This window comes from Apis cerana, linkage group LG10 (genome assembly GCF_029169275.1).
Source record: "Apis cerana isolate GH-2021 linkage group LG10, AcerK_1.0, whole genome shotgun sequence".
NCBI lineage: Eukaryota > Metazoa > Arthropoda > Insecta > Hymenoptera > Apidae > Apis > Apis cerana.
Window position 1 is genome coordinate 3,058,442 of NC_083861.1, and position 20,069 is coordinate 3,078,510.

The 20,069-nt window shown below is 26.5% G+C and overlaps 4 protein-coding genes and 1 long non-coding RNA gene across 9 annotated transcripts; 3 read left to right on the plus strand and 2 right to left on the minus strand.

Annotated features, from left to right (window-relative positions):
* The first annotated feature begins 662 nt into the window (after nt 1-662).
* Nucleotides 663-6,897, plus strand: LOC133666823 (uncharacterized). 2 transcript variants are annotated; one of them, XR_009831521.1, is made up of 4 exons: nt 663-1,103; nt 2,016-2,112; nt 6,193-6,279; nt 6,735-6,897. It is a non-coding gene; the product is annotated as an uncharacterized LOC133666823 (long non-coding RNA). The 2 variants fall into 2 exon arrangements; XR_009831522.1 differs by lacking the exons at nt 6,193-6,279; nt 6,735-6,897 and adding exons at nt 2,482-2,763; nt 2,941-3,091.
* Nucleotides 6,898-8,022: 1,125 nt separating this feature from the next.
* Nucleotides 8,023-10,754, plus strand: LOC107998293 (ras-related protein Rab-10). The gene is made up of 6 exons (XM_017057489.3): nt 8,023-8,458; nt 8,555-9,067; nt 9,373-9,433; nt 9,489-9,627; nt 9,705-9,794; nt 9,868-10,754. Exons 2-6 carry the CDS (start codon nt 8,941-8,943, stop codon nt 10,051-10,053), a joined length of 603 nt encoding a protein of 200 aa, XP_016912978.1. The 5' UTR covers nt 8,023-8,458; nt 8,555-8,940; the 3' UTR covers nt 10,054-10,754.
* Nucleotides 10,755-11,005: 251 nt separating this feature from the next.
* On the minus strand, nt 11,006-15,467 carry LOC107998291 (protein lifeguard 1). 4 transcript variants are annotated; one of them, XM_062080756.1, is made up of 6 exons: nt 14,808-15,467; nt 13,347-13,417; nt 12,819-12,911; nt 12,518-12,698; nt 12,177-12,447; nt 11,006-12,069 (listed from the first exon to the last, which is right to left on the minus strand). In XM_062080756.1, the coding sequence occupies exons 2-6, from the start codon at nt 13,396-13,398 to the stop codon at nt 11,710-11,712; spliced, it is 957 nt and encodes a 318-aa protein (XP_061936740.1). In that variant the 5' UTR covers nt 13,399-13,417; nt 14,808-15,467; the 3' UTR covers nt 11,006-11,709. The 4 variants fall into 4 exon arrangements, with proteins under 4 accessions (XP_061936740.1, XP_061936741.1, XP_061936742.1 ...); XM_062080757.1 differs by having other exon boundaries at nt 13,347-13,429; nt 14,808-15,065; XM_062080758.1 differs by lacking the exon at nt 14,808-15,467 and adding an exon at nt 14,625-14,744.
* A 266-nt stretch (nt 15,468-15,733) lies between these two features.
* Nucleotides 15,734-18,680, plus strand: LOC107998294 (U3 small nucleolar RNA-associated protein 4 homolog). Its single transcript, XM_017057490.3, has 4 exons — nt 15,734-15,874; nt 15,949-17,488; nt 17,958-18,260; nt 18,329-18,680. The coding sequence occupies exons 1-4, from the start codon at nt 15,771-15,773 to the stop codon at nt 18,443-18,445; spliced, it is 2,064 nt and encodes a 687-aa protein (XP_016912979.1). The 5' UTR covers nt 15,734-15,770; the 3' UTR covers nt 18,446-18,680.
* LOC107998295 (uncharacterized) lies at nt 18,563-20,069 on the minus strand. The gene is made up of 3 exons (XM_028666950.2): nt 19,232-20,069; nt 19,055-19,139; nt 18,563-18,967 (listed from the first exon to the last, which is right to left on the minus strand). The coding sequence occupies exons 1-3, from the start codon at nt 19,318-19,320 to the stop codon at nt 18,692-18,694; spliced, it is 450 nt and encodes a 149-aa protein (XP_028522751.1). The 5' UTR covers nt 19,321-20,069; the 3' UTR covers nt 18,563-18,691.

The following is a 20,069-nucleotide window of genomic DNA, read 5'->3' on the forward strand; positions in this document are numbered from 1 at the left end:
GCATTGTAATACATAAATATGAATGAAACATAAAAAGAAAATATAATATAAGAATTAATTATTATAAGGGAATTAATCATATTGAAAAGAATTTAAACATAGTGGATGAATATAATTAATCTCTGTGTTAAGAAAATCTAAAAGAAAATTAATTAAAGTGAGAAGAAGAATTTAACAGAAATATTACTTAAATCAAGACGAATATTTAAACAAAACAACTGAGTTTACAATATTAAAATTTTTTTTTATATATGTTTTTTGTAATTTAATTAAGACTTAAATTCTTTTTTAATGTTTTAGATTTTTAGATTTAGATCTTTTTTAACTTTGAGAATTAATTCTTCTCTTATGTTTTTAATCCGTTTTTATTTTATAATAATTAAATAATTTTTATTTTATTTTCTTTCCTTTTTTAATGTTTTATTCAGTATTAGTGATGTATTACAATGTTAAATTTTTTTTTATACATATTTTTCCAATTCAATAAATATATATATTAAATTTTCTTGTTTTATTGATTTTTAAGTTACATCGCTTTCTTTTATTTTCTTAATTTAATGTCTTAAATTTATTTATGTTATAGTTAAATTGAACTCTTGTATTTTAATTATATTAAATTTAGTTATTTTTGTTATTAATATGTTGTGTTATGTTATGTTTTTTAATTTTTCGATTTTTTTAATTTTTAGGAATTTATTTAAGTTTTTTTGTTTACATTTCTTTTTTGTGTTTTACTTTTATTTAAAATTATTTAATTAATCGATATATTAAATTCCTTCTTTATATTATAATCCTTATTTATATTATAATGTTTCATTCAATTTAATTATTTTTTTAAATTAATAATTATATTAATAACTTTTGTTATATTTCTACGTCTTTACAGTCAACAACAATTAATATATATTGTATGATATTTCAATTTTCCGCGCAATTTTAGAATGAATAAGAAAGTGTGATGCACCAGCCAATCAGAACGTCGCTTAATTCGAAACGCGAGACGAATCAGTGCGCATCATAGTGCGCATCGTAATGCGCATGGCGTCAGTCTACAGTTGAAAATCGTGACAAGAGGACGAATCATCGCAAATTCGGATTACATAGTAAGTTATTTTACTCTTATTATTACCGAATTTATCAATTATTGGTGAATTAGTTTTTTAAATAATCCACTCAGTGTAGTGAAAACGAAATTAATTAGTGTTTTGTGTTTTTTGTGTCTTTTCTTTCGATTGTTCATTTGGCGTCTATTGCGTCATTAGCGTCTTGGTACCGAAATATTTCGAGACAAAATTTGAATTGGTTTCTTTTAATATAATTTCAATTATATACGTTTATTTTACGTTCTTGATCTTCATTTTTTATCATTTTAGTCATATTAAAATAAAAGAAGCTTTCGTTACGAATTCATTTCGTGAAATCGAATTATTCAAGTATCGCATATTTTTCCGAATGAATATACATATTGTGTGCAACGTCTCGCGTGTGTGTTTATTGTTTACTTTTTTTAGTCTATCGTTTATATTTTGCTCGAGGCTAGAAACATTCCTTATGATATTTGATCGTTTCCAAGAAATTGGATTTGTGTTCAAACATGTTTCGGCTTGTCGAATTGTCGATCGTATCCCCTCTCCATGTTGTTATTCGATGCGCGACATCGAAACGCGAAGAGACATTATTCGTTGATTCGTCGTGGCGATTAGAAGTTTTAAATTTTCTCGAGACGTGTGTTCTATTTAGTGCGTAATATTTTAATATTATTCTTTTTATAATTTTTTTTTTTTATTATTCGCGCGTTTGTATTTAATTGATACATTTATTCAATATTTTAGCATAAGAATTGATAATTCTTTGACAATAAAATCAATTTTGAGTTCTTCATTCATTCATATAATTAAAGTATCGAATTTAATAAGATAGCTTACGTGAGTTTTTATTTGATTTGATACTTTAATTTAATTTCATATGTTTTATTCATTTATTTAAAAATTTTTTTCATTTTCTTTTTTGTACAGGTTTAATTGGTAACATCATGATAGATCTTCGAAGGCGGGAAAAATTCCAATATGGCCACTATGTGTTTGTTGATGACGTGGTAAAATTTTACATTTCGTATGTATAAATTTTTATTTTGTTTTATTGGATTATTGATGATTGTTGTTAAGCAATTCGTATATAATTGTAATAAAATTACATTTACAAAAGAAGTTAAAAGAAAATGAAAAAAATTAAAAATTTATGAGAAACTTCTATGGTTTATTATAAGAAAATAAATTTTAAAATTTGATAACGAACATTTTATTAAATTTCAGATATTCAAAAATAATTGATAATATTTTTATACATAATTTATAACCAGTTAAAATAGAAAAGTAATATTTTCAAAGCAAATGCTCGATAGGAAAAAGAAGAAAAATATCAAAAAGATATTGCTTCTTTTTCTAGTCCTCATCACTCCTATTAATTTAATATTAATTTCAGAAAATATTTGTGACCGCGCGCAATGCGGTTAATAGAATCAGTGTTTGTTTCGTCATAGTATTTTTAATATTTTTTAGAGCACAATAGCTCTGATTAAATTTAATTGTTATAATGACACGCGAAATTAGAATCAGTGTTTATTCGCCGAATTACAAAATATGTACGAACGCGTTAATAGTTTCTTATTTTTATTTTTTTCTTATTTTAAACATTCGTTTCCGGTACAGGGTAGAATCAGTGCTTTTCTCAAGAGAATAAGGTGATCATCCATCACGCGAAGAGGTAATTATCTTTTTTTCTATTAAAATTTTTATTTTTTTAAATAAAAATTACTTAGAATTTCAATACATATCATTATTCCAAACCTAATAGTTTCATTATATAATTTCATTATATAATAAGTTCATTATATTTCAATTATTTCAAAACTGTGTTTTAAATTATGATGTTTTGTCATAGATTTCTTCCTTCCTTCTACCTGATGACAGCCTTCTTCTCGATGACTTCTGGACGACAACACAGTGAAGGCGTTCGTCGCATCATATGGTGAGTCGCATGCTTTTTGGTTCCTCCGATCACTCAATCATGTCGTAGGATGAAAGATCCGAATCGACACGAGTGATTAGTTGTATACGTAGAATTTTGCACGAGCACAATGATCGCGGGTAATTTATTCATAATACCCGTGAGTAGTAACAATTATTTCTTTTGTGTTTTATTAGTTCAGGCTAGAGTCTTCTTGTGCTTCGCGTTTTTGATTAATAATGTTTAATAATTTTTAATGCCAAAACATATAATAATTATTGCATTAGTATAATACAAAAATTAATTTGAATTTCTAGAATAAATTTAAAATTCTTGAGACATTTCAAGTTATTTGATCAATTTAATTATTGTGATTTTCATATAATAATTTTATATATGAGTTGCAACATCTATAGATAATTTTAATTTTCTTAAAATTCAATTTTCTCCGTACAAATATGAATTAAATTTTATGCAAGAAGACATTTCGCGACAGGTAGATTTTAGAATCAGAGCAATAAGTTTTGAATATTATTTTTGTGGTTTTGAAAATGTGCTCTGATGAAGGAATCGCCTGAGGGTATTTCTATTAATATTTATGTTAAATTATAATGAATTCTTCTTTAAATTCAATCTTAAAAATTTAATATGCTAAAATTTCAATAATTTATTCAATTAATAAAGTAAAATATAAAGTAGAATCACAAATAGATTGAAATATAATAAGATAATTTAAATTATAATGCAAAATCAAAGAATATTAGCTCGTTAGATACAAAATGTGGATATGTTAATATGTTTTTAGCTGAGGATTTTCAGATTTAACCCTTTCCATGTTCACTGCCAGGAACTCACTCACGTGCCCAGGTGTTACTTGAGTGAGGGAGAGGCAATGGATATGATGACTTTAGTTCATAAGCTAATACAAATTTTTAGCGACTGACGATGTGTTAGTGTATCGTGCACGACGTATTTTCCACATTGTGTATGTGTAGTCAGGTTGTGGAATTGCGTCGTTTCAATTACTATTTCTTTCACTATTCAATTACAATTTACAATCACATTCGCAATTAAATATTGCGAATAAGTAATAAATAGCAAGATTACTAATCTTTAGTCTCAAATTATAATAATGGTACAATTTTGATTCAATAAGGATACCGTTTAGTCTGGTGACTAATATTTTAGAAAACATTACATATTCATAAATATTCAAAATATAGATACACGCGTTTTTGAGATCACGTTTCACGCAATGATCGTTAGCCATCGTCAGTCGATTTCAGGAAAATGGTACGTAAAGTTAGAGTGTGAGAGCAGTGTGCCAAGCCCGGGTGTCGGAGGCGTCTCGGGACGTTTTCCCTAGTGTAGGCTTTTGCGCCCGGGTGTTATGCGTGAGAATCGTGGAATGAGTGTGTTGGTATGCCTGTTTTGCCATATTTTTTAAATATAGAGCTAGGTAGGATAGGTAGTTACTTCTGGTGTGTCTGTTAGATCATAAGTAGGTAGGGCCGGGCAGGTTGTCACAGTCTCTGATCGGGTAGGCGCGTTTTCGTGTGACAATCTGTTTCAGGAAATAAAATTTGAAAAATCGAGGGCGAAGCTGAGACGAATGGACGATAATGCCATTTTTCTCTGGCTTTGTTCATCGATTTTTCGAATTTCGCGGTCGCGATCGCGATTTGTTTTCGAAACGAACGTTGCGCTCGAGATTCTGCGCATGTACGGAGAACGTTCATTGCGATCGTTGGTCGTCCATGAGCACTTAGCTTCCGCGATTTAGTCCTTTTTTTTCTCTTTTTTTTTTTTTTTTTGATTTGCGATTAGTGAATCTCGAGCCTAGATTTAAGTTTCAGCGGGCATTGCGCTCGAAGGAGGAAGACCGAAGAGGCCCGACAAACTGTCACGAAGAGGGCTGCAACGAATGACTTCTCATCTTTTGGATCTTGTATGGATCCAAAGAATGGGAAATCATTGTTACTACTTTGTCATTGTGCTCGTTTTAGTAATACGTAGTATATGTTGTATCGTCTTAGCCAATTTGCATGCTGGCCCATCATTTATCCAGTCATCATGGGCAAATCGCGGTTTTGCATTAGTGTTGCGATTGATTAGTAACGGGTTGAATTAGAGTTGCGATGAAAAGATCGCATTTGCTATAGCGTTGCGTTGAAAAGAATATCGCGATTTCTTTTAATTATTTTCATTATGAATTAATATATTTTTTATTTATTTATTAATTTTCTTTTAATGTTTGAATTTGATTCTTTTAAAATTTTATTCTTTCTTATTATATCGATTTATGATATCGTGATATATTCATATAGCTTTTTAAATTTATAGAATAATAATATTACGTTCCTTAAATTTTGTTTATTAATTAAATTCATTTGAAGAATTAGTGTTGCGTTAATGAATGATCGCGTTTTTTATAGTAGTGTTGCGTTTATTTGTCCAAATTGCCCATATTTCTTCCACTTGGATTGTGGAAGTACGTTCCAGCTCGTTCCTGAATCACCTATTACGGCCAAAAAGGCTGTACAAAGGGTGATTTTACGACGGCATCTCTGACTATGGCTGCAATCTTCCGCATTTAGTGTTGCGTCTATAATAAAATAATAAGTGCATAAATTAATTTATTAGAATTTCGTATATGTTTTCGCGAATTTTTATCTTTTTTTTTATCTTTTTTTTCTTAATAAAGAATTGCAGTATAATAAAGCACTCTTCGCGTTTTCTTTTGACATTTTAGTATATTAATGTTGCGAAATAAAAAGAAAATTCCACTCACGGTTTGTTCGGGTTTATATTGAGTGGATAATTGTTTTGGTAATCCTTCTGGTTACCTTTTCGTCATTTTTCTCTTTTCAGCACCCCCTTATTAAGAGCGTTTGTTATTGAAAATACTGTTAAAAATTAATTTTATTTCTTTCTTATCAATAAATATCTTTGATTTAAAATCATGAATTGCTTAACAATATTTTGATAATTTGAATTGTTTTTAATTAATATTTATTTTCCTCTTTTTAAATTATTTTTTATTACTAATCCAATAATTGAGTTTGTTACAGGTATGAATTGAAGAAAATAAACAGGAAAAAAATAGATAGAAAATAACGTGTGATCTCTTCATTTGTTGAAAATTAATTACTTTTGTTATTAAGTTTCACTAATTCTGTTGTATAGTCTGTTTCAGGTATCCTCTTCACCCTTCAACGAAATGGATTACATCTCATCATCATCATCAGATAAATATTCTAATTTTTATATTAGGTAGGGTAGGTTGTGAAAAACATGGGATTTATAAACTGTGTTTTGTTCTTCTTTTTATTAAAAAGGCAATTTCGCCTTTCCTACTCTGTTTCGTTTTCCAAACCAATAGTTTTCCTATTTTTCAAGGCAATATGATCATCCTGCCATCCTTAACTTCCTCGTTATAAGCAAAAACTTGATATTTGATAGCTACGTGACTTTGTCCACTGCTATCATTGATATATCTTGATTTGCATTTTCCTCTTGCCACGTGGTTTATGTCGTATCATAAATTTTTTGAAAATTGTGTATCATCAGTGTGAATGATTAATGTAGACATGAAGAGAATTTGTTAGACTTTCAATAAGCAAAGTTAAAAACAAAAGTTGAATTAATTTATATCGGTAGAAAATACGAAAATAATTTTTAGAATAAGTAAAATATTAATTATTGTTATTGTTTTAAATTTATTTCAGGATTTTTTGCAGAAGCATTTTCTGAAGATTGTATAATTGATTCAAGAAAACGTATTTAGAATTAAGTGCATGCACAACTAAGGATATTAAAAAAAAAAAGTAGTGTATTGTTAAAAAGTAGATAAAATGTAAATAAATAAATGGGTTAAAATGGTGTAGTGCTTTTTGGGGAGCTTATTTTGCTTATTTTGATTATTTTGCTTACTTTTGTTTATTTTGCTTATTTTGCTTATTTTGCTTATTTTTGTTTATTTTTTTTTTCTTTTTTTTTCTTAAGCTTTTTACTATCAATCATTTTTCATTTTCATATCGATGGAAATGTGAAATATTGATAGAAAGTCTCTTAATTTTATTTTAGGTTTTTAGGTTTAGTCTTCCGCGTCGATTTTCTTTACAGCTCCTTTTGGTATTCATGTTGCACAACGATCAAAAGTTTGAACGTTTTGCTAATATATAACATATGAAGGAGAATTGTAAATAAATAAATTTTCGTGCAAAAGAAGGGTGGATGGGATGTCGTGGGAGGGTCTTCAATTCGGAGCAACTTCCAAGCGGTAAGACCTGGGAAATCATATTATTTAATATACAATATATAATTATATCATCGTATAACTAATATATCCATGATACAATTATATATTTTATAAGAAATAATATGAGCTAATTGGCTGCGACCGCGATTATATTTTTCATAAATAACATTTTTTAATTTTTTTAATGTGATAAATAATATTCTCGTTTTAAACCTTAAAAGTATAAGATGTAAGATTTTTTTTCTTTATATCTTTGAGTGATAATATCGTGTATATAGTTAGAATGAATGATGTTAGATGGCGTATCTTTCTTTTTTTTTTTGGTTGATATTTCAGATATCTTATAAAAAAAATATTTTTTTGAAAGCATTATAAAAGTGGCAATAATACTTAATTCTTATTCTATTTTATCCATCTTTAGAGGATAATCTTCTTTTATGATTCAATTATTTTAGTTTGTAATTTTTACTAATATAAAATAATGTAGTGATTTTATTTTTCTTTGTTATGATATTTCTCATAAAGATATTTATAAAAATTTCTTAATTTAAATTTTATTTTTAAATTTAATTATATATGCCAGTTTTCTTCACATCTTTTTTAGTAAAAGTGTCTTTCATTTATTGGTTGTCGATTAAGTAGAATTTTTTTTTATCTTTAATTTTTTTTTAATAATTTAGTTTCAGAATATTACCGCCTCAGCGTGGCAATCAGTTAATAAATATGTCTCTAAATTATTCTATAATTTATGATCTATGGTTATAATCTTTTGTTATACTGAATCGATAATGTAGTGTATGATAGAAAAATGATAAAGAAATTATTTGATTTCCAAATTCTCGTGACCAAAAAGTACATTGAATAAGAAATCTATACTATAATTTGTCTGTGCTATTACTACCCTTTAGAATCTCATTTAAATATGTATTAAATTATGCTCTACAATTTTTACCTATATATTTATGTACTATATATAATATTACAAATATTTAAAAATATAGTGAAACATTTTAATTATAAATAATATACTTTATCATTGATTAACTTTTAATGTGTTAATGACTGTATTATTTTATTAATTTTATAGTATCTCAAATATAAAAAACAATATATACATTTTGTAATATTAATAATATTTCAATAAACCAAAGAAATGATATAAAAATAATACAAAAGAAATGATATAGAATCGTATGTAAATGCTAATAATACAAATCGATAAAATAAGCAATAATTTTATACATTTATTCCGCTATTTATCTGGATAATTTAAAATTATTTTTGCAGTGGTGGTGACCTCCCGTGGTAGATAGAATATTCGCAATTGAAGACTTTTGTGATTACCGCTAATTACAATGAAGATGCGGTCATATTAGTAAATGTTATTTGATCTATTCAGTCTTATGATCGAACGCAAAGTGCAAAGTTACCCTGATGCTTCTGCGTGTTGCTCTGTTGTGTGACGTCGAATTGTCTTTTAATAGTCAGCCCCTGTGACCGGTTTTTCCGTCGTTAACGAGACACCGAGACGCGCCCTCGTCCGACCTTGAAACCTATAATCGTTCATAGCGTTCGATGTTTGAAATATTATCTGGAAAACTGTTAATTGTGCTCTACAGATTTGAATCTTTTTTGTTTTCTTCGGCGCCTCGTTAACGCAAAGCAACAGTGAAATGGCGAAAAAGACATACGATCTGTTGTTCAAGTTATTGCTAATTGGTGATTCCGGAGTTGGCAAAACTTGTATATTGTTTAGATTTTCTGATGATGCTTTTTCTACAACATTTATTTCTACCATAGGTAGGAGAACCGTTATGAATAATAATTATTCATACATTTCTTAAATCAAACCGTTATTTTATAAATTCTTTTCAATATAGTAGGTTATATTACTAAGACAAAAATATGATATTGTAAATTGAAAATAAATGAATAATTGAATATTGAAATATAATTATTTTTTTATTTTGTTAAATATATAAAAAAATTTATATTTCTAAAATAATTGACAACATTGTTGTCAAAATTGATTGTTTTATATAAATAAATATTAATATACTGTGAAGTATGTTGCATAAATAAACAATATACTTTTTGTTACTTAGGTATTGATTTTAAAATCAAGACAGTGGAATTAAGAGGAAAGAAAATCAAGTTACAAATATGGTAAGTTATGGATATATTAAAATTGTTAAACAGTCCTTAATGTATATATTTTCAGGGATACAGCTGGTCAAGAAAGATTTCATACTATTACTACCTCATATTACAGAGGTGCAATGGGTATTATGCTTGTTTATGATATTACTAATGAAAAAACGTTTGAAAATATTGTTAAATGGTTAAGAAATATTGATGAAGTAAGTATTGTAATAAATTTTTTATTACATATAATAGATGATATAGATTATTTACATTTTTAAAATTATCATTTTAGCATGCAAACGAAGATGTGGAAAAAATGATATTGGGAAACAAAAGTGATATGGAAGACAAACGTGTTGTTAGCACAGAAAGAGGAGAGGCGGTAAAGTAGTATTTATTTAAGTTATATGTAAGTTATAAATATCACAAAGTAATAAATTAATATTTTCTTTTAGATAGCAAGAGAGCATGGAATTAGATTTATGGAAACATCTGCAAAAGCAAATATTAATATTGATCGTGCATTTAGTGAATTAGCTGAAGCAATATTGGAAAAAACTCATGGAAAAGAACCACAAGATGCTCCTGATAGAGTAACAGTTGACCGAAGGGTGGAAAGAAATTCTAATCGGTGCTGCTAATCTTATATTATTTATTTTAATGGCGCATAATATAATATATATCAGCTCGTGCCACTCAAAATAGATTTGTGGATAGATTTAGAGCATAATTTAAAGCATAATAGTATAATTAAACTCTTCACAACACTGCCTAATTCAAATTCGATTGAAGTTATTTGATGAAATTTCTAATAAAAATATATCTAAATTTAATTCAAAATATAAAACAAAAAAGATAATTCTAATTTGAAAGTGAAGTTTTTTAATTATACCTGGATTTTTTTTAAAAGGGTGGGTTATAAATGCTGTTTGTCACATATATGATTGTACTTATAAATGTGTCTATTGCATGTATACCAAGCATTAAAGCTCTATCATAACTTTTATAATGAAAAAAAAATCAATATATATTTCTGATGGAGCTTTATTTTCCATGTAAAATTCCATGCATTGTTCCACGAACAAAGTCAACTAGGAATTTGTTTGTTATGAGGCTGCAATTTGTTACCATAATGAGAAAAGTGAGAATGAATGTGGACGTCTTTTGATCTTAAAAAAACTTAAGTGAATATTGAATGCTTTTTCATACGGTCATTATATGCACTATATATGCTTATTTACATCTTATGTTGAAATTTGAAAGCTTAAAAATCAAGAGCTTTTATCCTATTTGTGTAAGACTAATTTACTACAAATATAAATATTCACGATTTCGAAATAAATGTTTTTATTTCCCTTTGCAATAAATATAAATTATAATAACAGATAGTGAATAAGGAAAGTGACTTTATCATTATATATTATTACATAAAGAAATAATTATTAATAATAATTATATATACATGTAATATTATTACTTACATTATTGTTATATTATAATACTATATATTTATATGTTTACATATCACAGCCAAATCATTGCAATATCAAAAGTAAAACGAAGTTGTATAATAAAAAAAAAATAGTAATACTATTTAATACTTTGAAATTTTTATTTTATTATGCAAATATGTTCAAATAATATAATATCTATTTTCTAACACATATAATGAATAAATACATGTATACATTATTAGGATAATTTAGAATTATATTTAAGTGTTATAACTATATCTAACGTACAGACATTAATATCATCAAAATGTATTTCATATTATATATTGCAACAATTAAATCAATTATTTATTGAATATTCGGAATTCATATTCTTAAATAATAATAATAAACCGTTTTTTACAAAATAAAATATATTTGTTTAAGTAAGTTTAATGAAAACGAAAATAATACTTTCTTTTAATAAAAAAGATGAATTGAAAATCATGAATAAATATATAAATTGTGTTTAGGTTTTTTATAAGCCTATTTATATTCTTAATTATATAACAATTGGCTTATTTTTTTAAATAGATTTTTTAATAGGAATTATTTGTCTTACAAGACTAGATATTCAACTTTAAAATAATATAATTTTTCTCTGTATTATTTATATTTTGAAAATTGTGTAAAAGCTATTATCCCATAGAAATTATTGCCTTTCTGCTACTTTTTTATCTTTCATTGTTTTTGTAATGTACTCTCTATATACAAATAAAAGAGAGTCAAAATAGAACAATGATGAATGAAAGCATTTTGCATTAAACATTAATTCGGCAACAAAGAAAATATATTTTATAGTATTTAATTTCGCGAAGAACCAATAATTGTTAAAATATAAAGAAAAATATTGATAATATCTATATAAAGATTTAATGCTGCAAAAATATATTCTTCTGGAGAAATGGAATACTTATGTTTACCACCGATCATCACTTGTGTATCATAAATTAAATAAATAGAGAAAAGTAAAGCTCCAATCGATGCATATACAAGTGTCATAATTTTTCCATGCCATATCATTGCAAATATTCCAAACACTACAAAAATTAGTAATGCAACAAAGAGAATGCTATTAAGACCAGTGAAATCAAATTTTGTTTGAAATGCGAATAATGTTAATCCAAGACAAACAACTGAAGTAATTCCAGCAGCCAATAGTACCTGTAAATATAAAAAAATATTTCATTTTTATTTAATAAAAAATATAAATTAAAAAACATTAACGTATTATGCATATATATCTGTTATAATAATATATATATAATTACCTCTTCAGATTTGAATGTAGAAGCAGCAGTAGCTAATAAAAAACCTTCTGCTATTGTAAATAAAAACAAAAATACGAAATTCATAGGAGCTTTTCGTCTCACACTGGAACAACAAGCCATACATATAATCAAAACAATAGTTGAAACAAAACATATCCAAAATAGCTCTGGATGCGTCATTACAAATTTATTAGTTGGAGCATGATAAAGGAACAATGCAATCATTCCTACTGTGATCAAAAGTTGACACATCAATATACTATATACTTTCCTAAAAAAAGGTAAAAATTAAAATGAATATATATATAAATATATAGAACATATATTTTTAATAATAATACCTGATGAATCCATTTCTAATGGATTTTTCATTGAATTCAAATCCTTTGATATCATCAGATTGCATAGGATCCTCTGCATAATTTGATCCATACATGCCTGCTTGTGGTGTTGTACCAAATATTAAGCCAGGTGGTGGAACTTGTCCGTAAGGAGGTGCACCTGGAGGGATAAAACCAGGACCTGAAAATAAAAAAAAATATCATATAATATCATTATAAACAAACTTATAAATAAAACAAAACAATAACAAAATTATAAATAAAAAATATTAGAAAAAAAAAACAAAGATATTATATTGACCTGGTGGTGGTGGTGGATTTGCTCCGTAAGGAAGTGGATATCCAGGATTAAATCCTTCTTGATGTGGATATGCAGGATTTTGTTGAGGATAACCTGTAATCAAATTTTAAAAACATAGAATATTAAATGTAATAGAATCTTCATCTAAGTTAAGCATCATTTTTCACAAAATTTTGTGCTTTATTAACAGCCTCTAAATATTGGTGCATATTTTTCTTTATATACATTAACATCACTTTAATTTATAATTTTTTTTTAAATAATTTATATAATATTTTTAATACATTCATAATCCTAAACATAGATTCATTGACTTGTTATACATATGATCAAATATTGTTATTTTTTTTTAAATGATCATAAGTAATAAAAGTATCAAGTGATAATTTAATAGGTAATTTTTGAATGATGATTGCCACTTCAAACAAACAACGTGGTATGTTTGCAGTTGCTAAATATTATGTTGCATGTTAGAAATATAATATATTATAATAAAAAATGTGTATAACTTAGAAAAAAGATCAGAACCTTGTTGCCCTGCATAAAAATCTGCACCAGGTGTATTCTGCCAAGTTGCCATCTTTTGGTTTTTGTTTTAACTGAAAAAGAATCTATTATTATCATAAGATATTGTTGCAATAGAACATCAATGGAACATCAGCGCACGAATGTACCAACCTTAAAATGAAATGATATTTAAGTTACTAAAAACATTTATAACATTTCAATATATTCAAGTTATTTTCAAAGTTATTAAAAAACAATTAATAAAGTCTATTAAAAAACAATTTTATTATTATTTAAAACAAAAACATTAATATTAGATGAATACTTTCAAATAAACATGCTCATTCATAAAGATAAATAGTAATAAAAAATTAAATTAATAAACAAAAAGTAAAAGTAATAGTTTTAAAATTACCATATCATATATATGTACATATATATATATATAAAATTGTAATACAAAAAAATAATTATAGTTTATAAATAATATAAATAATTTTAAAATAATAGTTATTAAACTTTATATTACTGTTAAAAATTATTATAAAATTTATTATAAAATTTTTTTTAAATTTAAAACAATTATTTTTGTCTCAGATTAATGAATTATAGACAATATGTCAAATATAGATAATTTTATAATATGCTGAAATGAATTCAAATATTACAAAATATAAATTGCTCATATTTATAAATATAAATATTATTATTATATCTATAAATATTATATCTTTAAATAATATGTAAATAATATAATATACATAATGTTTTTTGAACTTATTATAACTTATTACTTTTTCAACAATTCTAATAAAACATTTATATATAGTAATTAATATCCATATCATGCATTTAAATACTATAAATATGAGCACAATTAACCTTTATTAACTTTTTTAAAGTATTAAAGTCAGCTGAAAATAACATTAGAAACACCAACTAATAATTATTATTATATTTACGTCTACATACAATTTTACATTGATGATTATAATTCAGTATTAAAATATATTTTTCATTATAAAAATATACATAGCATGCCTTTTGATAAATATTACGATTAAAAAAAAAGTAGAAGTTAAATATTGCAAAAATCAAAGAATTTTATGAATCTTGTTTAGAAATGAATAATTATTGCTTTTTATATTTTAATATAAATTGAGATGTATAAAATGATTTTGTTTTGTCAGCAAAGCACATAAACACAACATTACGAAACACAGTAGCAATAAAGACGTACTTCAACGTTTTTTTTTCATGTAAGCAATTAGTGCAAAAAAACGTTGAAGTTTAACATACTTTTTAATTATGAAAAACATTTTTGCAACAATATCATAAAAGTTTTTTATTATATACATAATATTAATTCGAGAAACAAACTACTGCTTGTACACGTCAATCTGATGACTCATGCGCACTTTCTGGAAATTATTTCAATCGATAATCACATTCGTGCGCCGAATATGAGATGAATTTATTTACCTCTTTTAGAAAACGTTTAAGACGTCGTTAAACGGAGCAACTGTTTAATGTGATGAATAATTTAACTAGATTATGTTGTCAATTTTGTTAATTTATGCAGTACGAGTTATACATGCAGTTATATCTACAATGTTACAAAAATGTCACACTCCCCACTTATCAACTTTTGACTGCATCTCGTACGAGCAACTGATATGAAGTAGGTTGGCTATTGGAAAGCGACGATTTAATACAATTTGCGCTTGCGTAATACGTTTTTCACTATGCTGTTTATTGTTAAACAAGATATGCATTTTTATAATATGTATTCATATATGTATATATATATATATATATATATGTATATATATATATATATATATTCACACGCATATATATCTAATCTAATATATCAATTTCTTAGAAAAATGTATTTGTAAATGTAAATGTATTTTTTGATTCTGAAAAATGATCATCTTTTCAATGATATTATCTAATTGTTTAGATATCTAAAGATTAATGATATCGTAAGATATTATTAATTTTTAGATTTTAGTTTAAAAATACTTAATTTTTCATTACATAATTATTTTAAATTTATTTTCTATAAAATAATAAATAATTTTAATATTATTTATTATATAAAATGTAATAAATTAGTATAATCTACTTTTATAATGAAGAAAAAAACAACAAAGTTTTAAAATATAATTTTTATAAAATAATAATATTCAATTATAAGATTTCATATCATATATATAGATATATTTTTATTAAAAATTTTAATTGCATTAAAAATTAATGAAAATAGTATGTATTACAAATGTGGAAAAAAATTATAAGTACCAACATAATAACGTAAAAAGACACTTTTCCAAAATCCACGTGTGTGACTATTGTGGTTATGTTTTCTAGTGTTTAGTCTAATTTGTATAATTAATTTAATAATATTAATGTAAATGATTATAAAATAACAAAAATATCATGTCAAGTTGTAAAATACATAATATTAGGTTTTATAATCTTGAACCCCGATCTGCTACTTGTTTGTCGTATGAATCTAAAACAAAAAGGTTAACACTTGCAAGGTTAGTTTTTAAAAGTATATTTTTATTTAAATTTCAGAGATAATTATAATAATGTTTATATTAAATTTTTATAGAAGTGATAATTCGATTGAAGTTTGGAATGTTGGAAACGCACCTTTTGTGGAATGTACAATACCTGGTCATACAGAAAACTCTGTAGAAAGCATTCTTTGGATAGGTCCACGGTTGTTTTCAACTGGTCTTCATGGCATGGTAGCAGAATATAATTTAACAACATTATCTATTAAAAGTGAAGTTGCAGTAACTGGAGGTGCAGCTTGGTGTATGGATGTTAATCATAAAAATACATGTTTAGCTGTTGGTACAGAAGATGGATATATTAATACATTTACTGTTACTTGTGATGCATTAATATATGAGAGAATATTTGATAAACAGAAGGGAAGAATTCTTTGTATTAAATGGGATAATACTGGAGAAATGATCTACACAGGATCAACTGATACAATTAGAGTTTGGAATGCTATATCTGGTCATGCAATTCATAAAATGACAACTTCCAGAAAAGAAGCAAAAAAAGAAACTATTATCTGGTGTTTAGAAGTTACAGATGATAACATCATAATTTCTGGAGATTCACGTGGCTGTTTATCATTTTGGGATCCACACATGGGTACTTTAATTGAATCTCATGAGAGTCATACAGCTGATATATTAGCTGTCACTTTGTCTCATGATATGAATATTGTATATTGTGCTGGTGTTGATCCTGTAGTACGAAGTTTCTGTAAAATAACTATGAAATCTAGTGGTAGACCACAATGGGTAAAAGGAATTGAGAGAAGACTACATACTCATGATGTAAGAGCTTTAGTAGAAGCAGATGGAAAATTATATTCAGCTGGTGTAGATGGATATTTAGCTCAATCTAGTTATCCACCAAAAGTTTTAGTTAAATATCCACCATTACTTCAAATTCCATGCGCTACTGTTTGTAGAAAATCTAGATGCATTTTATTAAGGTATCCAAATTTTCTTGAATTATGGAGACTTGGTTCATCTACTAAAGTATCTTCAGAATCAATACGTCCTGGTATGCTATATCAATTAGAAGAAGAACCTATAAAATTACTACAATTAAAAACAAAAAAAGACGAAAACATTATTTCTTGTGCTATTAATAAGGATTCTAAAACAATTGTTTATTCAACTGACAGTCATGTTAGAGTCTTTAACTTTGATGTAATAGAGGGAGATGCACAATTATTAAGAAATGATACAGATATTTCTGCGAATAGAATACAAAAAATGTTATTTAGTCCAAATGGAAAATTATTTGTAACAGTAAATAATGATGGGAAAAAGAATATTGTGACACTATATAAAGTAGAAAAAAAACATTTAAGGCATCTTGGTTCTTTTTATACAAACAAGGAATCCATTATAAATGTTGGACTTATATGTTTTTCTCCTGATAGTAAATATCTTGTTTGTGCTGATTATCATGGTAGAATTGCTGTGTATAATATTAGTGAAACTGTAAGTAATGATACATCTGAAGCATGGTTATTGCCAAAATATAGTTGCCCGTCAACTGCTATGGCTATTCAGAAAGATACATTAAATTTAGTTATTGTATATTCTGATCATAAGGTAAGCAAAAAGAAAATTAATTTTATATATTATATAACAAGAATTTTTCTTAATATTAAGAAAATATATTATATATTATAATAATTATATTTATTAAAATATATAATTTTTATATATAATTATACATTTTATTTATATTTTATATTATTTATATAATTTATATTTATTTTCTTAATATAAACTAATTTTTATTAATTTTCTTTATTTTCTTTGAAATATTAAGATTTTGTTTATACAATATATTATAAAATGTAGTATTATAAAATGATATACTAATTATATATTTAGATCGGCTATAAAAAACATATAATTTTTCTTTGACTTACATTTACATATTCCTGTTTTTCATAAAAGAATAAATTATAATTTTCTTTTAATATTAAAATTAAAAAAAAAATTAAATTAAAAACTATAAAATATTATGAAATATATATTATATAAAGAATTATTTTTTTATATTTAATTTTAGATCGTTGAGTATAATATTTTGCAAAAACAATACACCAAATTTTCAAATAATTTACAAAGTCGACTTCCTAAACAATGGTTAGCTCGACCTTTCCCCATAACGAATATAATTTTTGATCCACGCAACGAAAATATCATAATAATGCATGATGACTCAACCGTTTATATAATTGACAAATTAAACGAATTTTCGGAAAGAGAAACAAAAATTCTAAAACGTGAAAACGGTGATCTTAATGAAGATAGCAATTCCTTTATAAGTTGGCAATCTCAACAAGTTTTTCAAGTTCTCAAAAAATATAAGGTAATTTTAATTATATTAATTATGTAATTCTAATTTGGAAATAATTATTATTGTTTTATTTTTTGCAGCATCTTGTATACTTAGACTGGTTGAATGACGAAGAATTAGTGGCAGTCGAAGTGAATCCCATGTCTTTGACGGAAAAATTGCCACCGACTCTTAAACAGAAATGGTTCGGAATGTAAATAAATATAGTGAAAATAAAATAAATTAAATCCTATTTTTTTAGGATTTAATATTCTGTACAAAGCCATTTAGCGTGTTTTTATAAAGATATGCTATCTTGGAAATTAAGAATTATGTGTATTTTTATGCCGTAATACTTGTGCTACACAAGATCAGGACAATTTATTTTTCGATACATTTCTTATGGTATACAATGTTTTGTGTACAAAATATATATTCCATATTGTACTCAAATGTTTGTTTATTTAACCGAGAAAAATGAATTTTTGTTGTACTATGCGAAATTCGCCAGGTTTCATGGATGGTTCAATCGTATGTTTTGGCGAAATATACCAACGACCTGTAAACTCAAGATTGTATTCCGGATGAGATGATCGTAAGCCTATCATACCGGATGTCGTTCTGGGAATGGATGGCGATGGTTTCAGAAGAATCGGTGAACGCTTAATCGCATCTTCCGGCGGTTTGTGTTCGAAAGTGTCCGCCGGAAATCCCTTCTTTCTGCATTCTTCGATCAACACCTACGGTCAGTGACATCGGAACACATTAAAATTCGTATGGTGCACATCATGGATACTGCATCGCACGTTTCTATTCGATACTGGTACCTTCTTAAAAAATCCACCCATCAAATGTTCGTACTTTCTGGACCAATTGCGTCGAAACAATTTTTCTCGTAATATAACTTCCTTGCTGAAATTTACATATTGTTGAATATTGATCAAATATTAAACAAACTAAACAAACAAATTAATTGTTCTTTTTACAAAAAAGAATGTCACTACCAAATACTATCGAAAATCACTGGATTTTTAATGTTAATAGTTTTCTCGGTCTTTGTAATTTCTTTTTTATCTTGTAAATCACCTTTCATTTTTTTATACACTTGTGAAAATATAAGAAAACTATTTTAACGAAAGAAGCAAACAAACTATCGAAACCATTTGCAGATAGAATCCACGTAAACCTTTAGTTTGTTCAATATTATACTAGTTACCATAGTTTCTTATCCTATTTTCGCCAAGATGGACATATTTTGTGTAAAAACTAATCACCTCGAAAAGAACTATCGCTGATTTAACTATACTATTACATCACCGAGACGATATTACCGAGTATCAAGCCATGATTACCTAGGACTATCGATTTTCAGTAACAGGCGTATAAAAGGAAGCGGTAGCTATCGCGGAAAATCTTGTTGAGCCACCGAGTAAACCGAGTCTAAGGACCGGCTATGAGGTCATAAACCAAGAAGTGTTTAATCTTCGCCGCGAGTTGTAACCTGGACCCATACGTAGACGTAGCTGGTTTAAGCCTCCAGGAAATAATCAAAGCGGCGATACGACGACAAATATATACAATGTCTGTGTGCATATGTGGCGTGCGCGTGCGCGCGTATGTGTGTCGCAACGATGGAAACGATGCAGCCTCTGGTATACGTGAATTTAGATGCGTCTAACACGTTCGTCTTGGTTCGGCGAGGAGGTAACGGTTTGGAAAGCTTTGTAGTTGTGAGGTCTCGAGCTAACGGGGGGTGAAAGGGTGGTTGGAAACGGCTGCAGAGTGCAATGCGCCGAGATTACGACTAATCTGCGCCCGAGACTGGTCGGAAGCGTAGTTTCT

Bases quoted from the DNA above. Each gene is read 5' to 3' on its own strand.
- LOC107998294 (XM_017057490.3), top strand. From the start codon at position 15,771: ATGTCAAGTTGTAAAATACATAATATTAGGTTTTATAATCTTGAACCC. The intron at 15,875-15,948 runs GTTAGTTTTTAA...AAATTTTTATAG, and splicing joins AAAAGGTTAACACTTGCAAG to AAGTGATAATTCGATTGAAG. The intron at 18,261-18,328 runs GTAATTTTAATT...TATTTTTTGCAG, and splicing joins AAGTTCTCAAAAAATATAAG to CATCTTGTATACTTAGACTG.
- LOC107998293 (XM_017057489.3), top strand. From the start codon at position 8,941: ATGGCGAAAAAGACATACGATCTGTTGTTCAAGTTATTGCTAATTGGT. The intron at 9,068-9,372 runs GTAGGAGAACCG...TTTGTTACTTAG, and splicing joins AACATTTATTTCTACCATAG to GTATTGATTTTAAAATCAAG. The intron at 9,795-9,867 runs GTAAAGTAGTAT...ATTTTCTTTTAG, and splicing joins GCACAGAAAGAGGAGAGGCG to ATAGCAAGAGAGCATGGAAT.
- LOC107998295 (XM_028666950.2), bottom strand. From the start codon at position 19,320: ATGAAAGGTGATTTACAAGATAAAAAAGAAATTACAAAGACCGAGAAA. The intron at 19,140-19,231 runs GTAGTGACATTC...TGTAAATTTCAG, and splicing joins GTGATTTTCGATAGTATTTG to CAAGGAAGTTATATTACGAG. The intron at 18,968-19,054 runs GTACCAGTATCG...CACTGACCGTAG, and splicing joins TGGGTGGATTTTTTAAGAAG to GTGTTGATCGAAGAATGCAG.
- LOC107998291 (XM_062080756.1), bottom strand. From the start codon at position 13,398: ATGGCAACTTGGCAGAATACACCTGGTGCAGATTTTTATGCAGGGCAA. The intron at 12,699-12,818 runs GTCAATATAATA...TTTTATTTTCAG, and splicing joins AAATCCACCACCACCACCAG to GTCCTGGTTTTATCCCTCCA. The intron at 12,070-12,176 runs GTAATTATATAT...TTATATTTACAG, and splicing joins CTACATTCAAATCTGAAGAG to GTACTATTGGCTGCTGGAAT.